Source organism: Xylaria bambusicola (assembly GCF_022495145.1).
Source record: "Xylaria bambusicola strain CBS 139988 unplaced genomic scaffold F5B22scaffold_48, whole genome shotgun sequence".
NCBI lineage: Eukaryota > Fungi > Ascomycota > Sordariomycetes > Xylariales > Xylariaceae > Xylaria > Xylaria bambusicola.
The window spans coordinates 298,123-315,992 of NW_025953601.1; the positions used below are offsets into that span (position 1 = coordinate 298,123).

At 50.9% G+C, this 17,870-nt stretch overlaps 6 protein-coding genes across 6 annotated transcripts; 4 read left to right on the forward strand and 2 right to left on the reverse strand.

The window, feature by feature from the left end:
* Nucleotides 1-333: 333 nt before the first annotated feature.
* Nucleotides 334-1,787, reverse strand: F5B22DRAFT_650004 (acid phosphatase/Vanadium-dependent haloperoxidase; the record flags this gene model as incomplete). The annotated part of the gene is made up of 2 exons (XM_047979255.1): nucleotides 334-1,543; nucleotides 1,612-1,787. 2 exons carry the CDS (start codon nucleotides 1,785-1,787, stop codon nucleotides 334-336), a joined length of 1,386 nt encoding a protein of 461 aa, XP_047827479.1.
* A 2,371-nt stretch (nucleotides 1,788-4,158) lies between these two features.
* Nucleotides 4,159-6,753, forward strand: F5B22DRAFT_650005 (uncharacterized protein; the record flags this gene model as incomplete). Its single annotated transcript, XM_047979256.1, has 2 exons — nucleotides 4,159-4,249; nucleotides 4,313-6,753. The coding sequence occupies 2 exons, from the start codon at nucleotides 4,159-4,161 to the stop codon at nucleotides 6,751-6,753; spliced, it is 2,532 nt and encodes an 843-aa protein (XP_047827480.1).
* A 629-nt stretch (nucleotides 6,754-7,382) lies between these two features.
* F5B22DRAFT_620842 (ubiquitin family protein) lies at nucleotides 7,383-8,553 on the reverse strand. Its single transcript, XM_047975870.1, has 2 exons — nucleotides 8,036-8,553; nucleotides 7,383-7,964 (listed from the first exon to the last, which is right to left on the reverse strand). Exons 1-2 carry the CDS (start codon nucleotides 8,273-8,275, stop codon nucleotides 7,902-7,904), a joined length of 303 nt encoding a protein of 100 aa, XP_047827481.1. The 5' UTR covers nucleotides 8,276-8,553; the 3' UTR covers nucleotides 7,383-7,901.
* Nucleotides 8,554-10,446: 1,893 nt separating this feature from the next.
* Nucleotides 10,447-14,071, forward strand: F5B22DRAFT_620866 (nuclear pore protein 84/107). The gene is made up of 5 exons (XM_047975871.1): nucleotides 10,447-10,765; nucleotides 10,824-12,845; nucleotides 12,905-13,175; nucleotides 13,237-13,349; nucleotides 13,408-14,071. The coding sequence occupies exons 1-5, from the start codon at nucleotides 10,675-10,677 to the stop codon at nucleotides 13,731-13,733; spliced, it is 2,823 nt and encodes a 940-aa protein (XP_047827482.1). The 5' UTR covers nucleotides 10,447-10,674; the 3' UTR covers nucleotides 13,734-14,071.
* Nucleotides 13,982-16,041, forward strand: F5B22DRAFT_400422 (uncharacterized protein). The gene is made up of 3 exons (XM_047971472.1): nucleotides 13,982-14,215; nucleotides 14,368-14,689; nucleotides 14,775-16,041. The coding sequence occupies exons 2-3, from the start codon at nucleotides 14,382-14,384 to the stop codon at nucleotides 15,310-15,312; spliced, it is 846 nt and encodes a 281-aa protein (XP_047827483.1). The 5' UTR covers nucleotides 13,982-14,215; nucleotides 14,368-14,381; the 3' UTR covers nucleotides 15,313-16,041.
* On the forward strand, nucleotides 16,042-17,703 carry F5B22DRAFT_400423 (uncharacterized protein). Its single transcript, XM_047971473.1, has 2 exons — nucleotides 16,042-17,177; nucleotides 17,263-17,703. Exons 1-2 carry the CDS (start codon nucleotides 16,770-16,772, stop codon nucleotides 17,500-17,502), a joined length of 648 nt encoding a protein of 215 aa, XP_047827484.1. The 5' UTR covers nucleotides 16,042-16,769; the 3' UTR covers nucleotides 17,503-17,703.
* The last annotated feature ends 167 nt before the right edge of the window (nucleotides 17,704-17,870 follow it).

The window sequence follows — 17,870 nt, forward strand, 5'->3', positions numbered from 1 at the left end:
CGCCTATTCCACGATGGCACCTCCTGTGCAAGTAATTTCGATTGTAAGGGCCATATCTGATCATATACCACTTTTGAAGGGAAAACTCGCTGTTTGCTGAAATGAGGACAAGGAATATCCCCGCAGTATTTGAAATGCCTTTTTGATGGAAACTTAAGATATACGCTATGAGCGAAGAGTTTCGTTTGATGCCGTTGGTTGGACTAGATGTACAGATATGGGTGACATGGACAAAGCTTGTTGGTGTTGTGTGCGCAAAAATGGGTAATCTTTCATTAAAACGAAATATTGAACAGGAGAAAATCCAAATCTTCGTAAACTTAGATCATCGACTTAGATGCGCTCGCTCTCCTGCGGCTCGAGCGTTGTCCGCGAACCCTCGTCACGGTTGACATGATACGTGCGTACATCTCCTGGCTTAGCCACTGGCGATGCACCCCGTTGTCGTAGTCCCCCGAGCTCGATATCCTGACCCGACATGTACGGACGCTGCATTTCCTCGCCGTCGTCATTCCGGAGCCAGTGCCGCTTGTCAGAGGCGTAGCTCCAGGATCCGAGACCGGCCCAGAACGCCTTGTCGTGGCTGCGCGGCCCCCAAGCCCAGCCACCGCCTGCGCGAATGGGCATGTGGTAGTATTGGAACGAGAAGTAAGCCGTGATCGTCCCAATTATGAAGCCGAAAAGAATGTCGAAACCGTGGTGCCGGAAATCAAACCAGCGCGAGCTCGCGATGAATACGGCCAGGAAGAAAGGCAGCACGGCGAGGAGGAGGAGATAGACGGGAGGTGCGGCTGCCTGGCGGCGCACGGCGGCGACAGTGCTGTTGTGCACACCGATCTGCTTCATGACGGCCGGGTCGAGGGGTGAGGATACATCGTCGTCGACTGCTGAGACGGAGCGCGAGCGCATGCCTTCGTAAGCCGTGTCAGCCGACAGCGAGGCCCCGGCTCCGGTGCGACGGGCCAGACGAGAAGGGAAGGCAGTCACGGCACTCGAGTCGCGCGCGATGGTCTCCTGCGGCACGAAAGGAAACGTGATGGCGAATTTGCTCGCCAAGAAGAAGGACAAGTAGATCAGTCCTGCGGCGGCGGAACTCGCGTGGCCCGAGGGATAGCTGCGGAAGCCGTCGTCGAGGAAGGCCTTGTCGGAATTGGTGCAGATGGTGGCGCTGACGAGCTGCCCGTTGTACTTGGATCCGGGGTTGGTGCCCAGGAGGGGGCTGGTGAAGCCCACGATGTGAGCCGTGACGTTGGCGACGTCGGGCATGCAGCGGTCTAGTAGGTCGGGTCGCGGCTTGCCGAACAGGTTCTTCATCCCTTGCGTTATGATCCAGGCCGATATCAATGAAAGCGCCAGCCCGAGCCAGCCCATGTGAAGTTCCCAGAGCTTCCGCTTCCATATCAGTGATTTAGGGGTGCCCTCGGGCACGGTGCGACCTGGGACGAATACCAGCGCGACGACAAGGATGATGACAATGGGGACGCCAGAGTTTAAGGCCAGAAGAAGGCCAGAATTGACGGTTTCATGTTGGGTCACGGGGAATCTGAAGCATGTCATTAGTCAATTAAAGCGAAAATTGGGTTTGACAACTCAATTCTCAATTAAACATACGCAATGTTGGGATCTAATAAACTAAAAGGTCTCTTGTTCGGCGTAACTTCGCCCAGGAAGTAGCCGATGAGGCCGACGACAACCATAATCAGCCAGTCGAAGGCGTACGAGAGAATGACAACGACGCTCATCTTCTTGGGCCGCGTCCGCGGCGGTAACATGTCCATATCGGGCATCTTGTTGTAGGAGCGATGAGAAGAGGGCTGTAAGTTGAAAATGGACAGAGTGGGAGTGCGACGGGAGGCCCCGGACATAACTCTCTCTCTCTCGACTCTTGCAAAACCAACTTCGCTAATAGAATATTCTGAACCAAAGAAAAGATTGGTTCAAATAAAAGAAACAAAAAAAAGGGGGGGAAATCAATATAAACCTCCTAAGAGGGGACGGAGGGGGGGTTAAGAAAATGAAAAGGAAAATGGGAAACAAGGGGCGCGAAACTTCAAAGCGGGTGTGGTGTGGTGATTTAAACCCAGGGGTTTATGTTCTGCATTGGCTTTGCTTGCTTCCCTTTACAAGTCTGGACTGCCCAGACAAGGCCAAGAGAACAAACCAAGCGAGACTTGTGACGGGATACGATGCTAGCCAAGACCGTTGATTTGCGTGCGTATCAATTACCTACTTGCAATACCTACGGCGTAGGCATCCTTGCCTACTCACTTTAAGTACTGCAGGTAGGTATGTATTCTTCCCGATCTACACGTATCTATTCACCTTGGCGAAATGTGGTACGAAAAAAGATATATCTTGTACTATGTATAAACTGCCATGTAACCTGTGGATGGTACTGCCTAGCAGATTGCGTAGCACCAAGATGGCGGCGAGTCCCAAGGGTCGCGAGGCGTGAGTGTGAGTGCTTGCTTGCTGCGCCTTGTAGTACACGTGTAGCCAGCTACGGGCTAAGAGCCATCATGTATCGACTTGTATCCACGACTTGGTGGACATGTCAATACGACGCCCGTCATTCAATGAATAGGTTGGCAGGGGAGAGTACCTATACATGGCATATACGCCTGTGTGCCTAGCTAGCCGGTAGAGCCGAGTTGTACTATGTGTAATAGCAATTATGGTATGGGCAGAGTCTGGGCAGAGCATTGGGGCCAAGAGAGGCACAGACAGGACGACAGGACGGGCTCCAAGACCCTATCAGGAAACGGATCGCGTGGGGTCTCCCCTTTCTGTTCCCTCACTGCCTCCCTCTAGCTGGAGACTCTAGCTGGAGACTCTAGCTGCCTCTAGTATCGAAGTGGGTAGATCATTTGTTTGACACTAGATGATGTGCCAAGTGCAGCTGTCTCAAGTGCCGCGCGGCAGGGCCAGCCATCCACCTGTGCAGACTGTTGTCTGGAGAGTGGTTGTAAATGTAGAGTGGCGTCTAGCTATTCGGCTGACAGCGACGAGTTTCCCCTGTCTATTATCAGAGTTCAACCTCCCAGACCGTTTAGTACGAGCAATTCTGGTGTGCTAAGGCTGGGAGAGAGTCGTCGTCGTCGACTTGGAACAACCACAGGAACGAGAGTAACAACACTGACAATACATAGTATAGATCAAGTACCTGTGGATTTAGTAGGTATTCATTCTGCTGGCCGGGGGATTTGTCTGCGCCACAGCTCCAAGACAGTTCTCATTCTCACCATTCCTCTTTGTTGTCCGTCTTCATGGCTATTACGGCAGTACGGCTGCGATGGCTGCAACGGCTGGGTGGGCAGGGCCTGAGACAGGTCCGATTCTCGCAGAGGAAGCGCCGAACGGGGAGCAATTGGTGGGCGGGCCGACGAAGAGGTCAACGGACCGGCATCCTGGATATCGGGCCGGCGGCTAGGGTAAGTGCCTCCGGCTGCCCTGGCAACAATCTGGAGTGGCTAGTAGCAGCGCAATGTCAACATTAGGCATGAATTATGAATCAAATGCAGATAATAACCCCGCCAGCCACCTATATTTCACTATATCTCGCTATATCTCCCTACTCTTAGACCCTGTCTGGCCCTGCTATGACTGTTATTATCACCGTTATTATCACTGTTAGTGTCCAATCACAACCAAGCCAACACTTCATCTTGCGTGTTGATGGACTGATGGACGGTGAAACTTGACTCACATCACCGCCGAGAACAAAGCGCCTTTTATTATTTTCCCACCTGCCTTCCACGGCATTCTTCTCTGCCTACTACTACTAGGTATCTACTATTGACTGTACTTATACATTTCTTGCCGTGGTATAAACCCTCCTCGCCCTGGCAACCCTTGCTTGCATGTGCCTCGTTGTAAACAGACCTACCTATCGTCATCAATAGAATTGCATAGCACCTTACCGCGAATATCAATAAGGCCGGCTTCGCTCGCCTCCTAGGTACCTACCTGCTCCTGTCTCCATCCATCATAGATTATTTGTAAGCGTCAAACAAAAGCCTATTGGGACCCGAGTTTCCAAGGTCAGCTTCAAGGATACCACCATCTTAGACAGTCCTTCGTCCTATCTGAGTCTCGCTGCGCCTCACGCCGCTCTTACGCACCTTTGCTACCACCTGTATTGGCTTCTTGGCAGAAGTGATGCTGCACCGCGGCAAGCCCAAAGACTCGTCCTCCTCGAAGAGGAAGGTTACGCCACCTTCACCTACCTATATGAACAATGAGCAATTTGGTTCGAATGCCCTGACCTAAAGCAGTCGACTTGATTACCCAACTAACAGTTGGCCTACTACAGCTGCTTACCTAGCCGGCCTGCGCGAGAACCGTGTGAATCGTCCTGGCGGAGCTCGACCCCTACCTCCTTCGACAAGGTCAAGACCCAGCACCGTTGAGCAATTCACTACTCCTGGTCGACCATCGATTGCGGGTGACTCTATCCGATCCGAGATACCCCAAGGCCATCAGAGAACAGACTCCGACGGCTCCAGGCCGCGAGGTAGCCGCCCAAATATTGCTGGTAGCGTGATATCACGCTACTCTATGAGCACTGTTACCTCTGGCAAAGACTACTTTCCGGATAAGCCCGCGACTCCTCCTCTACGACCGTCGGAAGTCGTTCCCAGCGCTACATACATCGAACGTGGCCAGAGATGGATGGAGAAGGAGGAAGCCTTCTCACTTCATCAAGCTATGGAGGCCATCGATGTGAAGGACGACCAGGAGGAAGAGAAGGAACAAGATGACGAGACACGTCTATATAACGCCGCCTTGGATGAAGCCGCTGAGCTAGTTTACCGTCACGAACATGGCATTAAAGAACGTGCGCCTGACGCACCGTATCGATATAAACCCCATATGCGGAAGAACAGCTATGCGCATGCCCGGACAGCTTCTGTTGGGCGTTACGGTGATGATATTGGCCGAACGGGGCTCGCCCGAGATTCTGTGCGTTCATACTCTGGGAGCTCCTCCGGGAGTGACAGAGACTCATCTCCTGGTAGTAACCGTGGGAGTCTAGATCAGCAGCGTGATATTAGCGCGGGTCCTGCAAATCCAAGGCCTCGTGTAAGCTCTGGGAGTCGTCGTCGAAGTAGTATGAGGCGCAATATCAGCGGTGAGATAGAGAAGCCTTTCTCTGGAGACCAGATATGGGAGGAACCGGAAGGAACAGCCGCTGAAGAGACAACCAGAAGACAACCTCAACTACCTGGTCATTCGCAGCCGCTGGGCGTCAAGACAAGAAACCCCCCAAACAGCAAAGTCCAATTCTCTCTCGCTTCTTCGGATGACCCTAACTCGAACCCCATCACCACTCCTTCGAAACCCTTCTCGCGGACTGAGATTCACAAGAATCCCCCTTCACAGTCACGAAACGCCAACTACATGAGAAATGAACTCTCTGAATCTCCTCGGGCCTCTCAAGATGTGCCGAGGAAAAACGGAGTTGAGATACGCAGTGACGATATCCGTCAAGCGACCAGCATGCGGCTCAGCGACCGTAGTTCCAAACTCCCCACTCCGTCTGCGGTCAGCGATAGCCCCGGACGTCCAATCGTAAGCTTTGACAAAAACTGGAAAGCCCCGGAAGAGGCGGCTACTGATCCCAAGCCAGACGAGTTCCGCCGAGTCCCTTACGCAAAAGAGCATCAATCGGGACCGCAAGGTCCGCAGCCGCCTGTACCTTCTATCGTTTGTACGCCGGATATTCCGACCTCGGCGCCGCGAAACGCGAATCCATTCCGTCGTCCAGCGCCCATCCCAAGTATTCAGGTAGATTCGGATGACAAGCCTCGGATTCCGACTATTGCTGTTTCAGATGATCATGACCATCGTCCCGTACCCATGATCGTCCTGCCGGATACTGAGGACAATAGCCACGACAGCAATAATACCCCAAACATCCCAGTCATCGTCACACCTGATGATGATGTGCCTTCAAAGTCATCTGCTAGGCCTTTACCAGACCCAAAATCAGCATCATCACGTACTCGTAATCCTCCAGTCGGAGGTGGCCGTCCCCGAGGTCATTGGTCCCCGGCCCCAGGAGCCAAGAGCCGCAGCACAGCAACCTGCCATGAGTGCGGGTATCCCATCGAGGGCCGCTTCGTAGCGCTGAGCGGGAGCTCAGAGCGCTTCCACCCGCAATGCTTCCGGTGCTATACGTGCGGCACGAGCCTAGAAGCTCTCGAGATCAGTCATGAACCAGATCACCTGTACGCCGCGCGTCTCGACCGCATCCGCCGGCGCGCAGCGGGGGAAATCCTCGAGGAGAAACCCGGACAGACGATGGCCGAGGACGGCGACGAGCGCATGCGCTTCTTCTGCCACCTCGACTGGCACGAGCACTTCGCGCCGCAATGCAAGCACTGCAAGACGCCTATCCTAGGCGACCACGTCGTCGCTCTCGGCGAGCACTGGCACTTCGGGCACTTCTTCTGCGCGGAATGCGGCGACCCCTTCGAGCAAGGGATGACGCATATCGAGAAGGACGGATACGCGTGGTGCGTAGCCTGTCAGACGAAGCGCACGGAGCGGCGCGCGCCCAAGTGCAGACGGTGCAAGAAGGCCGTCATCGGACAGTATGTGCGCGCCCTGGGCGCCGAGTGGCATGATGAGTGCTTCCGGTGCGCGAACTGTGGTGGGGGATTCGATGACGGACAAATCTTCCCTGTTGGCGAGGGCGAGAGGGCGAGGGTGCTGTGTACGGCGTGTCGCGCCCAGGAGCTGAAGATGTGAGCATCGATTGAGCTGGGGAACTTGGTAGGTAAATGGATGGCGTTATGCGGGAACTGGGAAGCGAGGGGGAGAAGGAGGGATGATACATGATGATGGAAATGAAATATGATGGAATGGCTGGCGTTTGTGCGTTTTCCCGCTTGCTTGCTTCATCGCTGTTTTATGGCGTTTCGTTCTGCTGCTTTTTTAACTTGCTCGTGTATTTGCGTGTTTGCTGTATTGTTAGCTGAGTACCTATGTAATATATTGCCCTCCCTTGATTCGGGTGGTTGGGCTGTTTGGCTGGTTTGATTGTAAGACTTCAGATGATTGATCATGTTATCCCTTGGGAGTATATGGATTTGTCCCCTGCACTGGACTATTGTGATGTCTATAGAATGTAAGTCGCGATGTACCTAAGTGCGAGAATGAGTACGCGTAGCTGAGCATGGCTATTAGGTTTTAGTAGTAGAGGTTAGTTACTGGGGCTTTGAAGCTGAAGATAGATGAGCTGGCTGGCTGTCTCTCGATCCGCGTAGCTTGCGTATATGATGACCATAGATACGAATGGAAGCGATTAATTCATTATGCCCATTCGCAAGCCCTAAAGGCTCCCGTTGTTGAACCAAATCTCACGGAGACACAAACAATTGCACAACAAGAATATGGATTGCATATCTATCTTGTGTAGGAAAGCGTAACGCATGCTGGATCATATTCAGTCATATCCGACATTAAAGAGAACGCAAACTCCTCTTCATGATGACAGAGACAGATTAACAACACTATCTGGGTGGAAAAAACAACCATTCAACGCCCCGTGTCTGGGATGAGGGTATAAGATGCAGGTTCGGACCATGAAGGAACGTCTGTACTAAGCGTAACTAACTCGCGTGTCCAGACTGCATAGGTGTGTGTAATGGAAGTCTTTTGCTTATCTGTGAAACCTGTGCTTTCTGCCATCTATCCCCTCTTCCCCCGCGTTTCAATTACTCATGCCCGAGCCTGTAAAGTTTAGGTAGCTGCTCGCGGCATTTATTTCTATCAATCACTTCAATCGACCAAGTCGCGTCTATAATCGAGACGCCTGCACAGTAGTGAGATCCTCTTGACAACAATACTTGGTTGGGTTCTTGTCAAGAGTGTCGGTGGTGGGTTGTGGTGTAGGATCAGCAGCAACCACCGACTTGCTCCTGGTGAACTTCGAGCGTGTCACCGTCGGTCATCTCCAACTATAAGACAGAAACAGGTATCAGTACTAAGCGGATAGGGCTACAAGGAGCGAGGATGGAGAAGAGCATACGGAGTCGGGTGTGTCGGTCTTTTGGACACGCTGGCCCTCAAACAAGAAACGGACCGAGTCGACGTTCTTGCCCTGGCGTTCACAGAAAGCGGTCATGAGCTTTTCGAGCTTAGTGGAGCGCTTGATCTTGAAGAATACTTCGTTGTTGTTGTCGGTGACCTTGATGTTTAAATGCTCGCCACCCGCAGGCGCCTCGTTGCGCTCGACGCCAGGTGAGTTCGACTCGTTCTCTCCAGCCATTATTGATGTGTGGTGATGTTTGGGAGTCCTATCCAGAAGTTGATGTCACTGGCTGTGATGTACCCCGGACTGGAGGGGTAGTAAGGTAAGCGATAGCTTTGGGCAAATAGACGGATGCGCGGCAGGTGAGAGAGTCTAGATATGAAGTGCACACGTGGCGAGAAGTCGGCAGGAGAGAAGACGAGATGAGACGAGATGAGACGAGAAGTGCGAACAGGGAATTTGACTATGTAAGAAAGCAAGGCAAGGCAAGGCAAGGCAAGGAGGCAGCACAGCCGTTGTAAAAGTTAGCTGCTCTATTAGGTACGTAAGGAAGGGAAGGAGGGCAGGTGGGTTAGGGACGTAGGGTACCTAAGTACACACCCAAGTACATAGTATGGTACACATACTTCATAGGTACCCATAAGGTTGCGGTCGAGGGTAAGATGTAGGTAGGTACCAATAGGTAGGTAGGTACATACTTCATATGTAGGTAGGTACTCACTTGGTGGGTGAGAGTGGGGTCGCGGGGTCCTGACCGAAAGCACCGACGAACCTGGAAGTTGCATGGGATCTTAAGTAGATATATATTCAATTTGCAGTATCTAAGCAATTGCAAGAACTTACCTATCGGTTTGATATTCCCTTTCTAGAGACAACTTGAATATCGTATCTCCACAAGGATGCTTTGGATATCAAGCTATGTTTCAGACTGGTATACAAAAAGAGGTGCTGGCTAAAAGTAGGTACGTAGTTCACTGATGTTGTTAATATGAGAGTCTAGAACTAGAAGCCGAGATGAAAATATACTTTATACATTCTAGTTTGGCTAAAGTAGGTACATACAGATATAGGTGGGATCTAGCAGAAGAAGATACCCGATGCGAGACGTTAAAGGAGTGCCGAATGTAAAGGGAACATAGGTACTCATACATAAGTAGGTACCGTAGTAGTTCTGATCGGTGGATTACGCCGAACCTGGAAGTATTACATCACTACCTACACCTGCACCCAAGTCGGGACAGACCCAATGTTACTACTGCTGCAACTCTTATAATCAAAGTGATGCTTCATCAACAACACGTCTTTATAACCTACGAGCCTTCGGTCTCCCTTGACGGCCTTTCTTATAGTGTTCTCAAGCTCCATTCCGAGTGATAGAAAAATGGTTCGTAGTCTGCACACTGCTCCCAAGCATCTCAAAACCAAACTCATTCTACCTATCAGGGCCTCCAAGAAGATCTAGCGTCCAAGCCGCCATGCCATCCTCGAGCAGTAAGCATATCACTAAACTACCAGCTTCAGGCCGCCCTAGTTGACCCAAGTCATTGACCCTGGTGCAGTGTGCTATACAAGGTGGGATATCTTGACTACATGAACCTTAATTATTGGAGTTGACGGGACCAGATTGCCTAGGGAAGAACGGCTTTAACCAGGCAAAATGCGAGCATCTAGTCAGTGCTCTCTATGAATGCTGCAATGCGTTTTATGAGAAGGAGGGTGACAGCGCCATCACAGCGAGCTGCCCCAAACCCAGTCTTTTGCGTTTGAAAATGAAGCAACGACAAGAAGAAAAAAGGAACGGAAACTAGTTCGTTGCGTACGACTCAACCTAGCATTACCAAGTTCACCATTTCGGTACCAAACCAACCGCCAGGGAATTACGGGCATTGTCCACCTCCCTCGCGACAGGATAGACAGAGAAAGCTATCTCTACATCAGTTTCATGTCTCACAACTACTTCTTCACGTCAGCCTAGACAGACAGGTCGATCAGGCAACATTAATGCAGCGTGGAATTATTCTAGGCGATCATTGAGCGCGCAAGAGGTTCTCAAGGAACCTGGACAAGCATTGATATAGAAAAAGGCTTATCCCGAGACTCTAATATGAATGCCGATGACATTGATGAAAAAAAAGGGAAAGGAGAAAAACAGTCCGGCCTCCACTCGACCACAAATTTTATGTGAGACTTTGTTACCAGCCACACTGTGGCGCGCGACTATCCAACTGCTGAAGCGCAGCTCTAAAGGTACCGGTACCTACATGGCTGGGGCTAGGTAGGTATAATGTACTGAGGCTAAGTAAAAGCAGGTACATCGGCACTAGACCTAAGGAGGTGCTTAGCTATCTGGAGTAGGTTACCGCATACTGCTTGTCGCGCGTCCTGGTTGGTAGGTATTCTTTTGTTGCCATCCATCAATCAAGTTTTGGCGAGTTCCGACTTCAGCTTCTTCGTCCCAACCTCCCCTCACCACAGCCAATTCTCTCCGATACGTACAACAGGTGTATGAATAAGTGGTACGAGCACATGTCCCCACAAAACCGGCAGTGACTCCGGAATCCATTGAGTGAGCGCGCCAGCGCGATAGAAGATGCTGTCTGGTTGCTAGCCAGCTTGACCTAAGCATTGCAGACACGATGCTTGCTCAGCGGCCTCAGAGACCACAGCGCATGACAAGCCTGGTGGAATACGATAGACCAGAGGACGAAGACAACCAGATGGATCAAGGTATGCTGGTCACATCCACGCCGCCCAGTTGACCTAGAGATCTAACCATGCCACCTAGCAACCGAGATGGCGTCCCCGTATAGCTTCGTCGATAATGCCGATCGCTTTGCTAAGGCTCTCGACTTTCTCTCGGCCACCCAAAAAAGCCCTGCTGAGCAACGAGCCGACATTTTCACCTTAGTCGAAAAGTATTATCAGCATGCTACAAACAAGGCCCATGCCCTGCGCAAGGGACAAAGCTCAACATCAAGCACCGGTCTTCGACGTTTAGACGATTCTTCGAGCCAAGACTCGATGGAGTTGGATGACGCCGATAACCCATCATCGGCACCCGACTCGGCAGACGAATTAGAACGGTGGGAGCAGGAAGCGCAGGTTTGGGATTTGCTGCGTCGCCTTCTGCCTCTACGCTTTTCAGGCCGGAATGCCCCTAAACTGGTACAGCGTGAGGCGTCCAAATTTCAGTCCACTACTGCGCTCTGGGACCAGTTCATTCAGTCGGATCCTTTAGCCCAGGAACGCAAGGCAATTCTTGAGTGTCTGCAAACTAGTGCCGATGACACCCGGATCAACATCGACGACCTCGTACGAGATTTTCAGAAGCAGGCTGACCGTGGTGATATCATAGCCCATGGCTGGCTTCACACACGTTCCGCCATTAAGATGCAGAAGAATGTAAACAGTTGGACAGGACCTCTAGATCCTACAAGCGCGGACGCCGGTCAACTAGTCGATACCAACGGCTCCAATCCACTTGTCACGCAATTAGACCCCGATGTGGCCACAAGGCAAGGGCGCAAATTGGAGCCACAAGATGAATACTTTGAGCGTGCCATCTGGCTCGGTTGCTATGAGCTTCTTCGCCGTGGTAGAAGCCTGAACGAGATTCGGGACTGGTGTCTTGAACGAACGGAGGTGTGGCGAGCAGTCAGCATGTCAGCCATGCCGTTATCGAAAGCCGATGAACCACAACAGCCCTCTACCGATCCTTTATCCGCTTTATTATGGCGTCGAACGTGTTTCGCTCTTGCGCGTCAGGGGGGTATCGATGATTACGAACGCGCAGTCTACGGTATACTTTCAGGCGATATCACAAGTGTGGAAAAAGTCTGCAAGACTTGGGACGATTTTGTCTTCGCTCATTACAATGCTCTACTGAGAGCTCAGTTTGATGGATATCTCATGAAACGAATCTCACCGGACTCAACGGCCAGCATCCATCAAGCATTTCCCTCGTTCAACGCCCTTCACTTCCACGGAGATGCCTCTTCGGCTAGTGAGCGTCTTGTTAACTCTCTGGAGTCAAATCCGAAGACGTCTAGTGAGGCTAGGCACCCGCTAAAAGCCTTGCAAGGGGCCATCATATCGAATAATTTAACACAATACATGCACGACCTCGGTGTAGCATTAGGAAAACGTGCAAACCAATCAGCGCCTTCCAGTCTGATACCAGAAATCGATAGCGTTACTGTCAGCGTTACCGATCCGAGATACTTCATGATGAATGACTATGAAGGTCTACGTGTAGCAACGCACGTATACTTGTTAGTCTCTCACCTCGACCGTCTTCAAAGCGGGTATGACATTATCGATGCTGCCCGTCGTAGGGCTCAGGACAACATCATTGCCACATATGTCAGTATATTGCGATTAGCAAATCTGACAGATTTAATGCCTCTCTACTGTTCGAAGCTCGAAGAAGAACGAGGTTTCTATACGCTTAGCCGAAACATTGCTCGATTAGAAGCGCCAGGGGACAGAGATATACTGCTCAGGATTATGGAAAAGTTGGGCATGGACATTGCCAAATTTGTCATCTATCAGCCACGATCCATCCTTGAACAAGCTCGTACTCCCAATCAGGTCATACCTGCGTTTGGTGCTCTTACGGTATTTTTAAATAGCCCTCCTACGTTGAAGTACGGTCGCCCCCTAAAGCCAGACTTCTTTGGGGACGAGCCAGAAAACTTTGAAACTGTCGACGAGTCTTTAATTCGCTCCCTCGAGTGGTTTCTTCTAGTAGATGGCCTCTGGGAAGAGTTTTTTTCCGCCGGTACTGCCATCTACAAGCGATTCCTGAGTAAGGGCTCAATTGCTATGTCGATATCCATTCGAAAATTTTACTAACTTTGGGCCCAGAGAATTTCAATCTCCACGCAGCACGCTCTCTGTCTGAGCGGGTTCGGTGCTCAGAGATATTCAGAAAAAAGGCCAGTGTCCCTATTACAGACGACACAGATGTTTCATGGTTCGAAGAGCTGCGCTCGGGAGCTCTCACTAGCTCATATCAAGGTAATGATCTCGACGCAGAACAAGTAGCAGCAGCAAGAAATTACTTTGAGATGGAATGTCTGGTGCGGGCTCTCGACTGCATGGAAACAATTGCCTCTAGTGAAGCCATGGCTCAAGAGTAAGTCATTCCACGCGCCATCGGCCAGATTTTGTGGATGCTAATCAAAGACAATCTCTAGCCCGACGGAGGATTTAGGGAGAGACTTCTGGAGCCATGTCGGAAACGAAGTCAAGTCCATCAAGAGCTACATGCGGCCTATCTTTGATGGCTGGCTCTTGGAAAGTCTTTCAGGTGGGTACCAGTTTGTCGTATTCCAAGACTGGAGTTCAGGGCTAACTGTGATGAGCAGAAGACGAAGATTTCCAATATCTTCGAGACGCGTATCTTCCCGAGACAATCATAGGATACGTTAGCGTTCTACATTTTGCAGGGACCAGCTTGTCGCGGGACAACTTGCTGGAGTGCATGGAGCTTGCATCAATCATTGCCAGAAAAGACTCGGATGTGGCAGCAGTGCTTATGAAGGCTGGGCGCATGAGAGAGATCGTGGAGGGCTTTGCGAACTGCAGCAAGGCACTTGCCATCAGTAGCAATGAGAAGAAGGGGTCAGGGGGGAGCAGCAAGAAGTTGCGCGAGATGGGTTGGACTCGTGAACTATGGTCCGTCCAAAGATGAGATTGGCGCGGTGCACCGGTTTCCCCAAGGGATGATTCTAGTATTCGGAGGCTCTCTATCCATCGTCGATGTACAACAGGTTTAAGGCATGATATCCCTCAGATAGCACGGAGAGTGTGTATTGAGAAAAACATTGATGAGCTCGTGATTGGGCCAAGGAGCCCATAATGTTTCTTGAGGCGGCGTTACTACATATTGTTGTCTCGAGTGCTCTATAAGGACATTCTCCCTGCGGCGTCTACTTAAGGTACCCCGGGCCCTTTGGTGCCCATTGCATTCAGAGCTAGGTTAGGTCAGGCCATGCACAAGCTATTTCATCTAATTTCAATGTTCACGATTACTCTTTTTTTCCATCGGATTTGGGAGCAAGTATATACATGTACCTAGGCTAAGCTAAAGCGGCGGACACGCTAGCCGCTGAGTTGCGCGCGTCTAGAACCAGAGTACCAGACATACAGGTAGCAGTACGTCACCTTGACTAGGTATTTGCAGGTACCCCAACCTTCGCTCAGCACCCTCATCTACCTACCTATCTCTACCTCAGGACCTTACGTAGAGGACCTTGGGCCGTCTCGGCCATCGTCCAATCGTTCTATCGTTCTATCGAACTTGCTTTTGATGTTCTAGTATTCAGGTCCATAACGAACCATGTACGCAACCTCAACACCACCTCCACCCCCGCCAAAACCTAGCAGCCACGATGTGAGTCGTCTCGGGACGCCCACTGGAAACTCTCCCCGTCCAGCCCCGCCCGCTCCAGACCATCCATACGGCGGTGATGGCTTGGAGAGGACGAGGAATGCGAGTAGCCGGTTTCTAGAGCCTGCCGCCCCCGTCGACGTCGCTTCAGGCTTGATTCCTGTGCCAACAACCACACCGAGCGGCATCGTGCGACAGCAAGAGCCCATCCCAGATCCTGGCGATGCTTGGTTGCCTAAAATTCTAGAGGACAAGTCGTAAGTACAAGCCCAAGCTCCATGTCCACTCAACTCTCCGAGATCAACGATTAACCAAAGCGTGCCTTTACTACGCGCCATGTAGAAAACAAGATCTCGCCGAAATACTAAGTAATCCGTCCATGCTACAAGCCTTGACTGTCTCTCCCGCGACGATACACCCATCGCTTGCTCAGACTCAAGACACCCTTTTGTCTGCGCTTGACGAGAATATATCCCTAGCACAACATCTCGCCGACCTGGAAACAAGACTTACACATCAGCGTGCCTCCACTCAGGCCCAGCTTCTCTCGGCCCATGCCCTCGAACGACAGTGGCGTTCCAAGCAGGTTGATATGGACGCTGCTCTTGCACCCTTCGCCCCCAACGCCCTCTATGCGCGCCTCACTCAGTCCTTACAAGAGCAGGAGATGCTATGCGCCGCTATGGAGGAGAGCTTCTTGGAAGGGGAGGGCACGCAAAGAGGCGGCAATAATGGAGGCGACGATTTTGGGGGCGGTCTCGCCACGGAACGGGAAACACTCGACTGGGTTCGGAGGTATCGGGAAGCACGCCGGCTGTGCTATCTTCGGCAAGAACGTAAGGAGAGGTGGAACGAGAGGCGCGTTGGTGGGTGGCGATGAAACTATCCCATCATCAATTTCGTTCAAAACTACGCACACATCTACCTAGGAACGATGACGCCGCAACCACTGGCGAACGATTACTTCGCCGTTGCCGAAGCCTTACTGACTATAGTCACGGGAGTCGATGCAATTCTTTGGACTAAGGCGCTCGCAACGAACCAAGATCGCCCATCAGGGACGGTAGCCAATCTTGACGGTGTTTCCAAGACACCCGACCATATTTACGCACCCACAAATGGGTGACGTGGCGAACTCAGAAGCATTTCTCACAGCGTGAGAATATGAGTCCGGCGTGGGTGGTGTTCATTCCAAATATTTGGGATAGACTCAACTATTGGTGGTGGGTAGATCTTATAGTGAGTTGAAGATACGCCACCAACTTGGCCTATCACATCAGGGTCATCTGGCTTTGTGATGGATATACTAGATGTCATGATAATTATGTTTCGAGCGCGAAAACGCTCTATACGAGGTATTACGGAAGGGTTAACCGGTCCATTCAATCAGCTCTTCTTCATTTAGAAGCCGTTACGCATCTCATACTTAGTCAGCGGCTGCCATTTGGACACTGTTCTTCGACGTCTATGGTAATGCAGTCTCAAAATGCCGTTGCCGCTTTTCGGCGCTCCATACCTTCAGGCGCTTCTCATGGGTATCACTTATAGTATTATTATCCAAACCAATATAGCAAGGCTCGACTCAGAATAGGACAGGAACCCTAGAATATTTAGGTTCCGAATATCAGAGTATGATCATTCAAGTGCTCACTCCCATTTGAGCTTCGCCAGTTTGAAATTTTGATCCATAGGTTGCAGCCATGACGAATAGCATTTCCTCGCTTCCAGCCAGGTAAAGAAGCATCTCACAGGGTAAGCTGCATAAACCTTGTGCAAGACATAGTTCGAGATCTACCAAGGCTATTCTTTGCTATTTTTATCTGGACTTCTAAAATTACACTCTGTTTGGTTCTAGACTTGACGGAGGAAAGCACTCGAGCCATCGCGCTCAGTTGTTCGGGCCCTGATGGCATCACGGTTAATATGGGTAAATAACCATATCATGATACGCCCTGATCTAGACTGATACCGGTGGTTAAAACACTTGGAAATTCTTACTAAGGTACCCAAGCTCCTGGACTTCTGGGTCGCTCCAGAATTCTCTGGCTAGCAACATGACGGATGATGTTCAAGTTTGGCTGCTTCGGGCAAGCGCCCAGGTGGTGATGGTATACAAATACTTCGTCTTCACCTCTACTCAATTCGATTATTTTCGACAATTCATTCTCAATTAAAATCAAGCATCAATCAGTTATAAATAGCCTCTACAAAATCTCCATCTGCTATCATCAATTCTCATTGCCTTCAATTACACACGCATTTAACCCCAACGAGACTATCAACAACTCGCAATACATCAGATTCAATAATTCAAATACTATCGCCTCAATATTCGTGATGCATTTTCCGAGCGCGCTTCTCATTTTACTCCAATCGGGGCTGTCAGCCGCCGCGCCATTAATCCCTTCGTTGCTCTCAATCCGCGATACATTCACACCACCCACAGTCCTCTCAGCCAGTTTTTCAGGCAACGGCTGCCCTCAAGGCTCAACAGATGCTCCGACTGGCGGTCTCTGGGAGCATTCCTTCTTCAAACTTCCAAGCTTCAAGGCCAAGATAGGGCCATCGAGCAGCGTCACTGAGAGGACCGTCAACTGCCAGGGACACATCAGCATCGGAGGCTCGACGGGTTGGCAGTTCGCGCTGAAGGATCATTGGTCAAAGGGGTACTTGGAAATCGAAGGCGCGGGCGTCACGCTCACGCAGTATGTCACGGTGTATTTCAGCCAGAACCCTGCAAAGACGGTATGGTTTCCCGGTCTCCGTTTTTCTCGCTCCTGCTTGTGTGTATAATATGAGGTAATGTTGAGGTACTAACGCGCCATGGTAGGCAACCACAGTCCAATCCGTCCCCAGCACGGACGATTCGGGCCTGTCGAAGGAACTCAAGCTGCACTCGACCATACCTGAGGACGCGTTGATCTGGTCGCCTTGCGATAACAGTGGTATATTAAACGTCAATTTCCGCATGGCTTTTACTAGCACGGCTAGTAATTCCTCTGCGTACTATGGTGCGAGCAAGAACTCATCAGTGACTGAACAATGGGGGTGGGCATGGAGGCGTTGTTGATGCGGATAATCAGTAGCCTGATGGTATTAGTAAAGGACGTAGCTTCGTACATTCGCGGCGATGCAGCAAGGGGGCAAATTGCAGGACAGAAGGAATATTATCAGTGCCCTTATTGGTAGCGAACATATAGGTAGCGATTAGAGAAAAGGTCGTTTAATTCCATGCAAATGACAGATTTATCTCTCTTTATTAGGAACTTCGTCCTCGCTCGTGTCAAGAAGAAACTGCAAACTCAAGGCTCCCATACAATCTTGCAGACATCTCTCTAGGCATCATAAGAGACTAGACAAAGCTAAGGCCAATAAGAGCTGATATGGAGCATACAGATGGCCCGTAGGGTGTGGACCAACTCTAGCAAGTGAGCACTG